This window comes from Carassius carassius, chromosome 20 (genome assembly GCF_963082965.1).
Source record: "Carassius carassius chromosome 20, fCarCar2.1, whole genome shotgun sequence".
In the NCBI taxonomy this organism is placed as follows: domain Eukaryota; kingdom Metazoa; phylum Chordata; class Actinopteri; order Cypriniformes; family Cyprinidae; genus Carassius; species Carassius carassius.
In genome coordinates this window covers 1,802,089-1,819,221 of record NC_081774.1, presented here as the reverse complement: position 1 = coordinate 1,819,221, position 17,133 = coordinate 1,802,089, and the positions used below count along the sequence as shown (strand labels likewise).

The 17,133-nt window shown below is 35.3% G+C and overlaps 1 protein-coding gene and 1 long non-coding RNA gene across 2 annotated transcripts; both read left to right on the top strand.

Moving 5' to 3' along the window:
• Nucleotides 1-3: 3 nt before the first annotated feature.
• LOC132096001 (uncharacterized) lies at nucleotides 4-629 on the top strand. Its single transcript, XR_009422531.1, has 2 exons — nucleotides 4-392; nucleotides 443-629. It is a non-coding gene; the product is annotated as an uncharacterized LOC132096001 (long non-coding RNA).
• A 2,196-nt stretch (nucleotides 630-2,825) lies between these two features.
• On the top strand, nucleotides 2,826-15,041 carry LOC132096000 (protein ABHD8-like). The gene is made up of 5 exons (XM_059501108.1): nucleotides 2,826-3,132; nucleotides 9,202-9,966; nucleotides 10,885-11,055; nucleotides 11,154-11,370; nucleotides 13,860-15,041. Exons 2-5 carry the CDS (start codon nucleotides 9,215-9,217, stop codon nucleotides 14,067-14,069), a joined length of 1,350 nt encoding a protein of 449 aa, XP_059357091.1. The 5' UTR covers nucleotides 2,826-3,132; nucleotides 9,202-9,214; the 3' UTR covers nucleotides 14,070-15,041.
• The last annotated feature ends 2,092 nt before the right edge of the window (nucleotides 15,042-17,133 follow it).

Here is a 17,133-nt window from a genome sequence, read left to right as displayed (position 1 = left end):
AATCCAATCGAATTGTTCTGGGTGTAAATAAGTGTTGTCATATCAAATATGGGAGATCTGTCACATTACAGTCTTTGTAGTAGAGTAAGAATGGAAATGAGTGTCAGGTGATACTGAAGTATTTTATTAAAAAATTGCCAAACACTTAAAGAGTTTTAAGAAAGCAAGGATGGTAAATTTAATTTAACTTTGAAATATTGCACAGAATGCATCAAGAAGTCCCCTTATAATTACACTTTACTATTGGATTTAGTTCTAAATAGAACACTAGAACAAAATAAAACCTTTATTCTAAAAACAATTCTGTACTTTTAGCAGTGTAGCAATTGAATAGTTTTTTCTCTTTTTATCTATTTTAGTCATCGAGTGAATCTCTCTAACCTGCTAAAAAGGTCCGATTTCTCACTTAAAGGAATATTTTACAAAAAAAAATGAAATTCAGTCATCATTTACTAACCCTCATTTTCTTCCAAACGATGAGTTTATTTCTTCTGTTAAACACAAAAGAAGATGTTTTGAAGAGAGTTGGTAAACAAACAGTTGACGACAGCCAATGTACAGATCATAAAGCATATGTAAATATATGAATGTATGTGTTTGTTATTAAAATGCAACATTACTTTGGGTCTCTCTTATCTCTCTTTTGGTGTTGGTGAGAAAAAGGCTGAAGACTTCTGCTCTACAATGTCTTGACAGAAAAAATAAATAAATTGTCAAATAAAATGTAAAACATTTTGAATTCACTGTATATACAAGATTATTTCCATTGCTGTGTTATAGTAATAAAAATTTAATAAGGATCATAAGAATTATGAGAATTACACACAATAATTATAATAAGAATAACTGAAGAGCTAATATATAGACAAAGAACATGAAAGCATTGCAGTCATGAAAATTTGTGGAGAGAAACACGTGCACACCTTTATAATAAATATTATTATAGTAAAATGTCTAGTTTTCGTCATGCACTATATACAGTATAAATATATATATACAGGTCCTTCTCAGAAAATTAGCATATTGTGATAAAGTTCATTATTTTCCATAATGTAATGATAAAAATTAAACTTTCATATATTTTAGATTCATTGCACACCAAACTGAAATATTTCAGGTCTTTTATTGTTTTAATACTGATGATTTTGGCATACAGCTCATGAAAACCCTAAATGTCTGTCTCAAAAAATTAGCATATTTCATCCGACCAATAAAAGAAAAGTGTTTTTAATACAAAAAAAAGTCAACCTTCAAATAATTACGTTCAGTTATTCACTCAATACTTGGTGGGGAATCCTTTTGCAGAAATGACTGCTTCAATGCGGCGTGGCATGGAGGCAATCAGCCTGTGGCACTGCTGAGGTGTTATGGAGGCCCAGGATGCTTCGATAGCGGCCTTAAGCTCATCCAGAGTGTTGGGTCTTGCGTCTCTCAACTTTCTCTTCACAATATCCCACAGATTCTCTATGGGGTTCAGGTCAGGAGAGTTGGCAGGCCAATTGAGCACAGTAATACCATGGTCAGTAAACCATTTACCAGTGGTTTTGGCACTGTGAGCAGGTGCCAGGTCGTGCTGAAAAACAAAATCTTCATCTCCATAAAGCTTTTCAGCAGATGGAAGCATGAAGTGCTCCAAAATCTCCTGATAGCTAGCTGCATTGCCCTGCCCTTGATAAAACACAGTGGACCAACACCAGCAGCTGACATGGCACCCCAGACCATCACTGACTGTGGGTACTTGACACTGGACTTCAGGCATTTTGGCATTTCCTTCTCCCTAGTCTTCCTCCAGACTCTGGCACCTTGATTTCCGAATGACATGCAAAATTTGCTTTCATCCGAAAAAAGTACTTTGGACCACTGAGCAACAGTCCAGTGCCGCTGTTTCTGGTTTAAAAGTGGCTTGACCTGGGGAATGCGGCACCTGTAGCCCATTTCCTGCACACGCTGTGCACGGTGGCTCTGGATGTTTCTACTCCAGACTCAGTCCACTGCTTCCGCAGGTCCCCAAAGGTCTGGAATCGGTCCTTCTCCACAATCTTCCTCAGGTCCGGTCACCTCTTCTCGTTGTGCAGCATTTTTTGCCACATTTTTTCCTTCCCACAGACTTCCCACTGAGGTGCCTTGATACAGCACTCTGGGAACAGCCCGTTCGTTCAGAAATTTCTTTCTGTGTCTTACCCTCTCGCTTGAGGGTGTCAATGATGGCCTTCTGGTCAGCAGTCTTACCCATGATTGCGGTTTTGAGTAATGAACCAGGCTGGGAGTTTTTAAAAGCCTCAGGAATCTTTTGCAGGTGTTTAGAGTTAATTAGTTGATTCAGATGATTAGGTTAATAGCTCGTTTAGAGAACCTTTTCATGATATGCTAATTTTTTGAGATAGGAATTTTGGGTTTTCATGAGCTGTATGCCAAAGTCATCAGTATTAAAACAATAAAAGACCTGAAATATTTCAGTTGGTGTGCAATGAATCTAAAATATATGAAAGTTTAATTTTTATCATTACATTATGGAAAATAATGAACTTTATCACAATATGCAATTTTTTTGAGAAGGACCTGTATACACACACACACACACACACACACACACACACACGATAATCACGGCAAATGGATTAGAGTAGATTAACAAAGCATTTAGTTTTGTCTTTAGTTTTGTCATAATTCATAGCCTTATTATGCATTAACATATTACAACCATTTTTATGTATTTTTAAAGAGACGCTAAAATTATTGACAGAAATTCCTTTAAGGTCATTTCTTCGTGGCATGCGTTTATACAATTTGCTTTCTCTCATCTGGGCTTAGCAACAGCAGAGCAGACGCTGCATTGGTCAGCACTGACTGAAGGAAGCCCTGCAGTTCGTTACAGCTCCTGTCAGTCAAACCTGGTTCCCGGCTACAGGAGAAAACAAGGGCACTGGGCTGAATGATAACCCCGCCGTGAGGATGCTGAGAGCCGCAGCCCTCTTCTGTCTCTCTCCGCGGCTCAACTCTGGAGGACCCTGGAGCGCATCATTTGATTTCTCTGCACCTGAACGCGTTTGATTTAATTTGATTCGATTTCAAATATTGGTGCATTATTTATTGCGCTTGCAAATCCGATCCGTCTCGCAGATATCGATCCAGGTAAGAATCATATTTCAAAATAGCACTATTATCCATATGCATAATATAAGGTTGCATACTAGTTGACAGTCTCTGTGATGTAGTATGTAGTATGCAGTGTGTTTTGCAAACCTGCATCTCTGCTTCATGCGTTGCGCAGCAACCAATCAATCAATGTCATTGATGTGATCAGAAGTGTTACAGTGTTTCGCATGATGAAACCATGGCAACCTGTTCTATGAGATGCAAGAAGACCATATTAACAGCGATGCGATGCACTGATGCGTTGCAGTGCATCACATATTAAATCGCCATCCATTCATACTTAAGTGACTTGTATTTAAGCATGATTCAATGACAGCACAGTTAAAGCCATGTGCTGTTGGTTGGGATTGTAGATATTGTTCCTAATGTAGGCTACTAAGCAACGTACTGTACAGCAGTCTGCCCACACATTCTAATTCTGCATTGCAGACTAAACGATGACACACCAAAACACACTCCCACTCGGCAAATGTGGGACAATTCATGCAAGAGTTTGCTTTGGATTTAATGCATGAGTAGTTTACAAGATATACTTTGCCATCATCATGCAGTAGCAAGACTAGGATCAAATCCACTAATAAGATGTTATTCCAGTAATATGCAGTGTATTCATATTGTATGTCAAAGCATATCTGAATAGCAAAAGAAAAAAAATGGTTCAAATGAGGACTGAAAAGCTTGATCACTGCTGTAAGAGTTCCTGTTAAAAATGCAAATGACTCCATAGATTTTTCTCATTAAATAATTTAATATGTTATTAAAAGGTACAGTTAATCAGTGTGCAGAGTTTAATAAAAACCGAATCTGAGTTATGGGTTTAATCTGTAGTTTGGGGGTTCAAAAAGATTTCTTTTAAAGGAACAGTTCACCCAGAAATGAAAATCTGCTGAAATTTTACTCAGCCGTAGACCATTAAATATGTAGATGATAATTTTCTTTCTTCATCAGAACAGATTTGGAGAAATGTATCACTTGCTCAGCAACGGATCCTCTGCAGTGAATGGGTGCCGTCAGAATGAGAGTCTGATAAAAACATCACAATAATCCACTGCACTCCAGTCCATCAGTTAACATCTGTGATGTTTTTATCAGCTGTTTGGATTCTCATTCTGACGGCACCCATTCACTGCAGAGATACATTTCTCCAAATCTGTTCAGATGAAGAAACAATCTTGGATGACCTAAGGATGAGTATAATTTACATTTTTGGGTGAACAATTTCTTTAACTCTTTTATTATTCCAGCTGCAAAATTCAAAGCGATACTACTGTAGTGTAGCACAGTGAAATAGAGGGCATTTCCTCTCTCCGTGAATCATTCTTTTGATACTGTACTCTCTCTGTGCATCTCATTAGCGTTCCTGTGGAGATGTGGTAAACAGCAGCTGATGCAGGAGAATCATTAGCTGATTGGCAGCATCAGTGTTCTCCTCCCCATCTCCAAATAACTGTTGCATCAGATTTTGTAAAGAATTAATTCAGCCAATTATAAATAATCTGTCATCTGCTCACCGTCAAAATACTTGTACTTCTTCTGTAGCTCCTCCTCCTCGTCTTTTATGCCGTTGTTCCTCACACAACTGAAGACTAAGAAATCAAGATGAATTTTACTGTCGTGCAGATTGATTCACTTATATTTGATCATTTTGAGATGACTGAAATCAACCCACCAAACCAACCCAAATTTCATTTTTCAGATTTTCTAATCATTTTGAGTAAAAACAATTTAGAATCAGTGACTGAAAAACTAATCATGTGCCCCTGTGTTTGACCGACAGAAGTTCTCGGAGATAAAACTGAGCTCTAACCTCATTGCGTAATAGCTAAAGATGTACTATGGCAGAATCAGCCTGCGGCATTGATTTTCCTTTAGGTGCTGAAGTCAACACTTTCACTCTAGCTCTAGCAAAAACACCAATTCCTTGAGGATTCCTGAAGGTCTTTCTATTTGCAAGAAAGCCTTAAAATCATGTGATGAGACCTAAAAAAATATTACTGTAAATCTGAATATACAATGACCCCAAACAGTATTTGGACTTTAAAAAATGTCAGAATATCATTGCATTAGATAAACTCAAAGAGTGCCTGTATGCATCTCAAACACTGCTTCTCCAAACTTCATCATTTTAATCAAATGTTTTGGTTATATTTAGTAAAGTGAGGTCAGAATTCCTCAAGTTGAAATGAATAACACTTGCTTTGATATTTTGTTATATACAGTACATGACAATAACGTTCAGATATTTTAAGGATACCACTGTATTGACCTTAATGTTTATAGTTAAAAATGGTTGAATTTTTTACATCAAGAAGCAGCACAAAACAGCAAGATACGTTTTGCATCAGCTCTACATTTGATTAATAATACATCACCGCTAAAAACCTTCTGGCATTCAGTCTGAATAATGTATCACCCCTCAAGATGAGTAATCTGAAAAATGGAGCAGGTGAAGGGCCAGTGAGGACTGAAGAGAAGGAGTTAATGATGACTAATTGAGGTTCAGTTTGCTGGCGTCTCTGGCTGCAGGACAGGAAGCGTCGAGCTGCTGTGTCTGTCATAAGCGTGTCACTTCCTCCGTCAAAGCTGATAGGGCTGTGAAAGACAAGGAAAACATTTGAGAAGAGCTAGACAGAGCGTAGATGACTGAACATTTTAGAAAAACAAATACACTGAAAAAATATGGTGTAGAAATATTTTTTTTCTCAGAATTGCTAGTAAATGTAGTAATTACAAAGAAACATCATGTAACACATTTAATTAAACATTTTTTTGTAAAACACTACATTAATACATTTACAAAAAAAATTTAATAAATACAAATAGTGTACAGTAATTGCAGACCCAGCCATCCAAATGTAGACTTAGATATGTTCTCAAACATTATTGTTTACATTTGCATATAGTTTACATTTACATATTAAATTGTATTGCAATATAGCAGCTACAATTTCTTTTTATCTTCCTGTGCATTTAAATAATGTTTACATTTGCATATTATTTTGCAATATGTATGAACATGTATTTTGCACTAAAAATAGTTCATCTTTATATGCATTTACATGTTTAAATTACATTTTTACATTTACACATTGTTTACATTTGCATACAGTACCAAATTATATTTTTCCCACATTATCTTTCGGTGCATTTACATGTTTACATACTATGTTTACACAGACATTGTTTACATTTACATATTAAATTATATTGCAGTTCTAGATCCACTGTATACATTTAGTTTTCAAACAGATTATTGGACTACTTTTTACGGGAAAACACTATTTCAGTCTATCAATACGTGTTTAGTCAATGTGTTGCTTTTCTTTCTTTTTCATTTTCTATTGGAACAGAGAATAATTATTTTAATTTTGATTATCTTTGCAGTGCTGCAGCTGATAATTGCACTCAATACAAAATAAAGCAATATATCAGAAGCATATTTATTTGTGATCAGCGACTGTTTCTGGTCAGAATGTTATTTCATGGTGCATGGGAATTGTGTTCAAACTAATAAATCAGCTCAGGGTCTATGTGTATGTCATTTATCAAGGATGCATCAAACACATCCTGAGCAGTTTTAATATTTCATTGCCCTCGGAGTGACTATATTTAATCTAGCTGGCACAGAAATCGACCTCTGTAAACATTCACTAGCACTAACTGGATTCAGGAGCATCATAGCTATACAGATGCATTCATTTATATGCAGGTATCACTGCAGTCATGTTCTCTACAGGCAGTTTTCTGCATTAATACCCAAGGGAAGCACGCTGGAGGAGCCCAGGCTATTTAAAGAGCCTTGTCTAGGTCACCATGTGAATCATCTTCTCTACTAGGATGCCGTTGGCAAGATCCAGGCAACATGCAGCACACTCTGTTCTCACTGTAACTTGCTTTTACTGCAATTATTTGCATGGTTGAGTTTGTGTGCATTTTAAGATTTTCCTAAATACTTACTTAGTACCATTGTGTCTCACACTCCTGGAATTTATTCTCTTAAAGGAATAGTTCACCTGCAAAATGAAAATATGATAAAAATGTACTCACCTTCAGACCATCCAAGATTTGTTTTTTAGCATCGCATCACTTACTCACAAGGGGAATCCTCTGCAGTGAATGGGTGCCGTCAGAATGAGAGTCCAAACAGCTGATTAAAACATCACAATAATCCACAAGCAATGCAAGTAATCCACAAACTGCATGTTTGTAAGAAACAAATCCATCATTAAGATGTTTAAACTTCAAATTCTGGCTAAAATCTATCCATAATATTGCTTTCTCCAGTGAAAAAGTCAGTTTGTTTGAATCAGGAGTGAAATATGCACAGGTTAAGCACTGTTTACAAGCAAAAACAGTTAATACAGGATAACAGGAGACAGTCTTTTTCACTGGAGGAAGTGTTATTATGGATTATGAACTGTATTTTATCTAGAAGCAATGTTTTGAAGTAAAAACTGTCTTGATGGATTTGTTTCTTACAAACAAATAGCTTTTGGCTTCACATGATGTTAACTGATGTACTGGAGTGCTGTGGATTATTGTGATCTTTTTATAAGCTGTTTGGACTCTGACGGCACCCATTCACAGCAGAGCATCCAATGAAAAGAGCTCATTTTCCTAAATCTGAGAAGTAGCAGACTCCTCTATTTTCTCTTCATTTAATCTCATTGCTGTCTAGGAGAAACAGAAGGCATTATTTTTGTAATATTCTTTCATGTGGGCTTCCATATCAAAAGTGTCTTTGTGCACGCAGGCTCTCTGGATCCTTCTCTGCAGTGTAGTTAGCATTTTTCCTGGTGTCTTTGTGAAAGCCCTGCTGACAGCAGCTGTCATACTGTCGCTCGCAGGAACAGCAATGCAGCGCTTCTTTTGTGCAGATCCACACAAAGACCGGAGGGGGTTTGGCAATATCCACTGTAATGAAATTACAGGGCATTCGTGCAACAGCCACTAAAATGATGTTAGGAAGATTTAAACTGGGTGAAAGTTACTCAGCAGCAGAACTGCATGGACTGGTTTCCTCCTGATCAGAAAGTTTAACGGAGAACATCGGTGGAAATGGAAAAATAAGATGTAGATGCATTGATGTTTGGGGAATCAACTGAAAAAATGAACAAATGTTTCTATAAAAAATATTTGTTGAAAAACCTAAAAGGACTTGTGATGTCAGACAAAAAGTAATTAGAGGGTTACTGAGATCATTACATTTTGATTAAAGATTATGAAGACAAAGATGAATGATAAATCAGTCAAAATAAGCCCAGGAGCCAGATTCACAAACATTGTGAAGAATTAAACCATTCTATTATTCTAATTTTATTAATAAAATTATAATATTTTTGTCAAATTGTCTAACTTCAGAAAAAGGCTATTTATCTTTAGCATTAAAATAATAATAATAATAATAAAAAAATTGATTTTAAAAACCATTGAAAATAAATTCTAAAATGAGGATAAATACCAAAAGGTAAAAAAAACTTACTATTATATATATATATACAATTTTATTTTTTTATTTTTCAAACATTAAGCATTAGAACAACAGATATTATTACAATTTGATATAATGTATTTTGGGTATATGATACATGGTTATATTGTTTTATGTTTCTAATAAACAGTAGCTACATTGCTCGCGCAAAAAAGAAAAGAAAAAAAAAATTTCATTCTTAGTATTTTTGCCTTGTACAAATGCATCATTTGTGAGTTAGATAAGCTTATGCATAAAAACAGAAAAAAAGGTAAGAAAAATAAACCTTAAAACAAAGAGAAACAAGATATTTTTTCTTACCCTAACGTCAGATAATATTCTTGTTTTAAACAAAAACCTAGATGTACAAGACTTAATATCTTTTGTCATTATGCTTTTTAATAAGATGTTAAATGTTGATTAAAGAATGTTTAGATATTTGTTCTAAAAAAGCAAGATAAAAACTGAGTAAGAAAATACTTTGAGAAAGAAAAAGTTTGAGAAGTTTTACAAAGTTTGTAATTTGGAAGATGTAAGGTTGAGCCTAAGCGGAATGTGTGTCTGTACATCTTCAGGTAAAGCAGAACCATGTTGACCAGCATCATCGAGAGCATCTTCTGCTGCCTGATGGGAAAGACGACCAGCGTTGTGCTGCCGGTCGAGTCATCAGACGGTAAGCCTGCAGACGGATACGAGTTTGTGGAGGTGAAGCCGGGCCGTGTGCTGCGCGTGCGCCACATCCTCCCCGAACGACCTGCTACGACAGAAGCTCAACCAGAAGCGGCCAGCAGCGTCCACTGCAAGCGCAAGATCACGGTGTACCGCAACGGCCAGCTGGTGATCGAGAACCTGGGAGATGTCCTCCACTCCGAGATCCTGCAGTGTCAGAACGGAGACATGGAGCAGTGCAGCACAGTGGAGGTGGAGCTGTCCGATTACACCACTGCACCCTCGTCCCCGGATCCCAGACCCGCTCCACCGCTTCCCACCTCAGACCAGCAGAAGCCGGCTCCTCCTCCCAGATGCCGGCGGAGGAGACCCAAGCGCACCGTGCTGATCGATACGGAGCGCTGCATCAGCAGCTGTAAGGGGACACATCCGGACGTGGCGCTCTTCTTCATCCACGGCGTGGGCGGCTCGCTGGACATTTGGGGGACTCAGCTGGAATTCTTTTCGCGGCTGGGTTACGAGGTCATCGCCCCGGATTTGGCAGGACATGGCGCCAGCACTGCCCCACAGATAGCAGCGGCGTACACCTTCTACGCTCTCGCCGAGGACTTGCGCGCCATATTTAAGAGATACGCCAGAAAACGGAACATCCTCATTGGTCACTCCTACGGGTAAACATTGCGTTTCTACTCAATGCATGTTTTTTTTTTTTTTGCATTATAAACTTTAGGACATTTTTGGTATTAATTTCAGGACATTTTTGCAGTACATTTTAGGACTTTTTGGCATTTTAAAATACAACAAAATTATGAAGTGACTAAAAATGTGACCAAATCAAAAGCTATTTGAAAGTATATTTAAAAAATATCCTAAGAATTTGACACAATTCTAGCCTTGACGAGTCAAAGACAGTTCTGTCAAAACACAATTTTGACAGATAGATTTAATGAATTATTTAAATTGTAAGACAAGATTCTAGCAATTTGAGAAATTACATTATAAAAAAAAAATCTAATAAAATATTAATGCATACTATAATAGCATATAAATAATACTAAAACTAAAAATTACTATTAATAACTGCTTTCATTAATATAAATAAAGCTGAAATAAAATAAAATAGAAATATTAATTAAAAAAATTCTTAAAATGTGTTGCAAAAAAATCCTAAAATGTATTTTTTCAAAGCAAAAGTCATTAAAGTATTGCAATAATAATAATAATAATAAAATAATAATAATACTAAATAATACTAAAACTAAAAGTTACTATTAATAACTGCTTTCATTAATATACTGTAAATAAAACTGAAATAAAATTAAATAGAAATATTTAATGAAAAAAAATGTTGCATTGGAATCTAACTGGAATAAAATACGTACTAATTACTTGTTAAAATTGACACGAAATATGGGAGAACTGAAAATAAATCAAATAAATAAAAATATTAATAATAATCCTAAAATAACAGTGGTTTAGTCAAGTTTGCCAAACGTATGACTGCAAGCTCTATTATTGAGAGAAGCCTTGTGTTTCTTACTGGCAAGTTTTTACTGATGCACCTTTGTCACCGTTTTGTTCCTGTGCAGGGTGTCGTTCTGTACGTTCCTGGCACACGAGTATCCGGAGCAGGTGCATAAGGTGGTGATGATCAATGGAGGCGGCCCCACGGCGCTGGAGCCCAGCCTGTGCTCCATCTTCCAGCTGCCCTCCTGTGTCCTGCACTGTCTGTCTCCCTGCCTGGCCTGGAGCTTCCTCAAGTAAGAGCCCAAGACAACAACCTCTGCACAAACAACAGTTGTTTTAGCATTACCTGCAGCATGTTAAAAATTAATCTTTTCTTCTGTTTTGCGCACAGAGCTGGTTTTGCCAGACAGGGCGCTAAAGAGAAGCAGCTTCTGAAAGAGGGAAACGCTTTTAACGTGTCTCCGTTCGTCCTGCGAGCGATGATGAGCGGTCAGTACTGGCCCGAGGGGGACGAGGTTTACCACGCCGAGCTGACTGTCCCCATACTGCTGGTGCACGGCATGTACGACAAGTTTGTGCCGATTGATGAGGACCAGCGGATGGCAGAGGTTTGAGCACATTGAATATATTTTCATTGCGGTGATATCATTTCTTGTGTGACAGTATAAGGATGGTGCTTTCTTTGGCTCTCACAATTCACATACTTTTACTACCCTCTAAAAGTATGTACTTTGTCAGAGAGCTCCGGAAATTTTAGAACTTCTTTTGCAATAACTTTTTTACTATACTTTTTTACAATACAGTTTAGGAAATTTTGTTATTAATTTTAGGACATTTTTGCAATATGTTTTAGGACTTTTTTTGCAATACAATTTAGGATTATTTTGCAATACATTTTAGGTCATTTTTGTGATGCATTTTCAGACATTTTTGCAATACTTTAATTACTTTTTTGCTTTAAAAAAATATGACTTTTTGCTTCGAAAAAATATGACTTTTTGCTATACATTTTAGGACTTTATTTTATATTTTTGGACATTTTAGGATTTTTTTTGCAATACATTTTAAGAATTTTTTTCCAAATAAGTGTACATTTTTTGCAATAATTTTAACAGAATTTTTGTGATACATTGTAGGATTTTCCTGCAAGAAAAATTTTAATTACAAAAATATGGTTTAATAAACATTAATAAATATGATTAAAATAAAATTGTATTGCAAATGCAATTGTTTAACTGCAATACAGTAAAAATACTGTCCTTCAATAATTATAACCCTAATGAGATTCACCACTGAGAATAATGAGAACTACATAAACTATAAATAAATAAATAAACAGTAAAGTGCAAGCATGCCCCTTATGAGAATTTATGGTGAGAATGTTATGACAATAAAGTCACAATGCTAACATATTAAGTTCTGAAATAATAAGCTTCATTTTCATCTCCCTGTAAAATATGATTTATTATTTCCTTTGTTTGATTTGGGGATAAGTGGAACATGTTTTGTGAGACTTGCACATATGGTCTAGTATATATATGTGAACTGGGACGCAGCCTTTGATTCTATAGTGTGTGTGGAATAACAGTGTGATGTTGGCTCTCCTCATCAACACAAGAGCGTCTCTGTGCTGTAGAGGAGCATTACGCATGTCCTCGTGCAGATGTGCTCTGAATGAAACACTGTACTGCTGTAGTCAGTGAGGACTCCCTGCAGGCAGATAGGAGGCTCACAGGGCTGTTAAACAAAACACAGAGTTCAGATGTTCTGCAAAAGCGCAATAAATTAGAAACAGCTAAATAAATAGTTCAAATCAAACAGTAAGAATGACTGTCTGAATTCATTTGGACATTTAAAAAATTTGACAAATATACACAACACTTTCAGATCACTTTTGTCAGCAAGCCGCCTTGAGGTAATCATTTATTAATTTTTTTTTTATTCTTGGGGGAAATGATTCACTGAAGAAGGCTTGCTGGCAAAACATTGGATTTTTAATTGCTCTGTTGCAAAATTAAAACAAATTACAAATCATTAAGAAGATCCAGTGAGTGCAAATCCTTTATCTGATAAAATGTAAATGTACATAATGTAGTACTTAAATATAAAAATATTTTTGTTTATTTTTATTGCTTATTTGCATAGATACAGCAAATGCAGATCCTTTATATGAAAGTAATGTTACTGATCGATCTATGCATCCAAAATATAGCTGAGCGCAGTGACAAGAAATATCAGCAGCTTAGTATTGATTTTACATTAAATATACAAATTTAAATATATGTTAGTGCTGTCAAATGACTAATCGCATCCAAAATAAACGTTTTTGTTTATGTGTGTATACTGTGTATATATATATATATATATATATATATATATATACAAACACACACACACGCATATATTATATATATTTTAGACGAATGTTATGTTTATATTTTAAATAGTTATATATAATGTAAATTATATTAATATAAATATAAACGTAAATATTTTCAAAATATATACTGTATGTGTGTGTATTTATATATACATAATAAATATACACAGTACACACACATATTTTGGATGCGATTAATATATGTGTGTGTGTGTGTGTGTAAATATATAATGTTTATTTGCATAAGTATTTATATTATAGTATACTGTTTTTTATACATTATAAATAAATGTTGTATACTAATGTTACTTTACAAATTATATATTTTATATATTAAGTATTTTATATCAAAATAACATAAAAAGCATGCACATTCAAAAACGTCTAAAATATAGGTGCATAAAAATGCAAAACAAAGTCAGCACACTGTAGCATTATATACATACATAAGTATTTATGTAAAATACACTATAAAATATATAACATGTAATATAATGTTTGGAAATGTAACTGTTTAAAATATCATATGCATAAATATAAAATGTATTGAAATCTATTTAATATATTTTTAAATATACATAAAGTATCTAAACACATTATATTCATATATTAATATAACAATATAACATGTATGATTAATCATCATCTAAAATAATATTTACATATTTTTTAATATATATTTATAATAACTTGTCTTGTAAATTGTCTTTATTCCAGATCCTCTTGTTTGCGTTCCTGAAAGTGATCGAGGAAGGCAGTCACATGGTGATGATGGAGTGTCCAGAGACAGTCAACACGCTCCTGCACGAGTTCTTCCTCTGGGAACCTGACAATACCAAAAAAGATACGGTTACCAGGATAACAGCCGAACAGACGCTCGCCGTCAGCACAGGGATGCCCAAGGTCAACAAGCCCCTTAACAAATAACCTGATGAGTGACGTTTTCAGGGTAAACTAATCAGAAGGCTGTTGATGGCAGGCTGTCAAAACCGTCACCTTGGCTGAGAGCTGGTTTTTGATCAGAAGGCCCTGGCGGGTGTCCAGACGTGTGTGAGAAAGATTCACAGGTTTGAAGAGACTCTCTAGCGATGAGGGTTATGTCTCTGTTGTGGACAATATCTTTCCATCTTGCGCTGTCTAAAGAAAAGGACTGGATGTGTGTCCAGAGGATGGAAATCAAGTGTGTCAAAGTCCAGTTGGGACTAAACTACGAGAAAGAAGAGAAGGATTTGCCGAGACTGCTTTTAAAAATACCCAAGAGAGTGTTTAAAGTCAACATGAAATGCATTTTAATTCCATTATATGACACATTGGTTGTAGTACAAGTACAATTATGAAAAACAGCAATTGCGATAAAAATAATGAGGACTAATTAATTGTGATGGGAAAATAACAGGATTGTTTTCATGCTGACTTTAAAGAAAGTTTGTATTTAATCTGTGTTCATGTCATACTAGTACTAACATGTTTTAATGTCTTCCCTCATAAATCAAATCCACTGCTTGGAGTAGAAGAGTGATTGGAAACAGATGTATGAGACACTGTTAAAACATCTTAGAAAGATAACGTACTGTTAAAGAACACACATTTTACTTGAAACAAATCATTCGAGTTAAAATAAAAACGAAACAACAGATGCCGGTTCACATGAAGGATAGAAACAGGATGAGAGAAAACATCGAGCCTGGCATTGGGAGATTTTATGCACTTGTTCGTCTCCTAGCAACTAGAAAGTCGGTCATTAGAACAATTGCACAGTGAGAGAGAGAGAGAGAGAGAGAGAGAGAGAGGGAGATAATGATGCTGCTGGCCACAACATGACACGGTGCTGAGGAAAAACAGGATATAAGCTACAATATCACAGAGGGGATTGCATAAAATCTGAATTTAATATTGAAATGATATTGTGAATATTTAGTCATCAGGTTGATCCAATCATCTGCAATTATGCTGTACTGTACGAGTACATTTAAATAAATGCATTCTTGATGACTTTTCAAAAATATTAAAAAAAAAAAAATCTGACCAGCTACAACTGTTGAAAAACCTATCATAACTGTTAATTCCCATTTCAACAACAACAACAAAATTATGCATTACAACAATAAAATACGCAGACTTAAGTTTCACAATCCAACTACTAATAATAACTGAACACACAGCCTTCAGGAAGGAAATATACAATGTGTGAAGAAATCTTGACCTTGATTTATTTTACTGTGAATGATATAGGTGTTAAAGATATTTAAAGGAAAAACTGTGGACTGAATTAGGAATGAATGAGTTTGTCTATAGGGATTACAGCTGGATGCCGGTGTTTAAAATCAATCCCAATGAGAACCTTCTAGCATCTTCTTATTACTAAGACTACTTCAGCCCTATGGCATCAGCACAGACAGTAATCTCATCCTTCAGTCTGTAAAACAAAAATGCATTTACAATGATGCACTAACTGTACAATCCAAGTCTGTGGAAGGTTACTGCATTGTCAGAATAAGTCAAATGGTAATAAGTCACACTATTCTCATGTTAGCATGTATGATGTTAAAGTCCTGTGGCTTTTTTGTTGAAAACAGTAAATATTTTAGCATTTATTCCAGTGCAGACTTCCACTGAAAGTGCATTACTGTACATGCGTCCTTCCTTGTTTTTGCAAAAAATTATGCAATAAACAATTCCACAGATGTTGCTCATGCAGCTTAAGTTGCACCAAACCCAGAATATTTAATTAAACGTTACTTGCATCGACGATTTCACTGTAATGCACACAGACTGACATTCACACGGTATGAATTTTATTGAGCCTCTCCTGTGAATTAGAAAACAAAAAACATGATAAAACAGCATATTTTTTCATTCGTGTAAATGAGCAGTATATGCATATCCCTTTTGGATTTATCTGGCCTTATCAAAGGGATGGAAATGATTTCTCTGACATTTGATTGGAGGAAGGATCACTGAAAATTTTAGAGAGTCTGTCGCTACATGGTTTTAATATCATAAACAAAATATATCCCATGTCTACTAAGCATCTCTATTTATGATTGGCTGAGAAAAATAAATAAATACATTCCACAGAGACTCTGTTAGGCCAGTATGTAACCACCTAGCAAGCAACCATAGCAACCATGTAGCAACATTCTAAAAAACTTAGAACATTCAGAGCAATCGCATAGCAACGCCCCTGGCAACCACCCATGTTCTGTTTACAATGTAACAGTTGTGTAAGATTCTAGATGGATGCATCATTCCTTGTTTCTAATTCACAGACGGGAGCAATAACACTTTTCTATGCTAATGGCAGTTCTGGCTTTCCTCTGAGCGCCTGGGAGTGGTTTTTCTGAAGAGACAAGAAACAATAAAATTAAATACAATAAACGAACAATACTGGCCAATACTGTTAAAAAAATTGCCAAAGGGAGTGAAAATGAGTCAGATGGACTGACACTTTTGGAGCGCGTGAGTGAAGTGAGTTTGGGGGAGATGAATATTACCTACAGATGCTGAATGACACTAATGACTGATGATGATGAACTCTTCTTTTTCTGGCTGTGTACTGATGTCAGTACCCCACTGTGAACATTGTGGTTCAGTTTGTGTCAAGTGTGTGTGTGTGTGTGTGTATGTTGCATATATCTATTGGAAAGTACTATACCATGCACTGGCTGAAAATATGTGCATATAAAATGTCATTAAAACTATTTAAAAATGTGATTAATAAATAAAAAGGTTTTTATCTGTTTCCCCCCTCCAAAACATCAAGAATTATTTTTTTCTTTGTCACACATACAGATGTTAATTTCTATAATGATTCTCTTTCTAATACATGTAATAGTAAAAATGCAGTCTTGTTTTATATAAATGATAAAATATAAATGATAAAATTTTAAAAATGGAGCTAATAATAGATTTTTAAAAGGCCTTATATAGATACAATCCTAAAAAAATTGAGATTCGCATTTCATATTTGAATAACACAATTACCATTCAT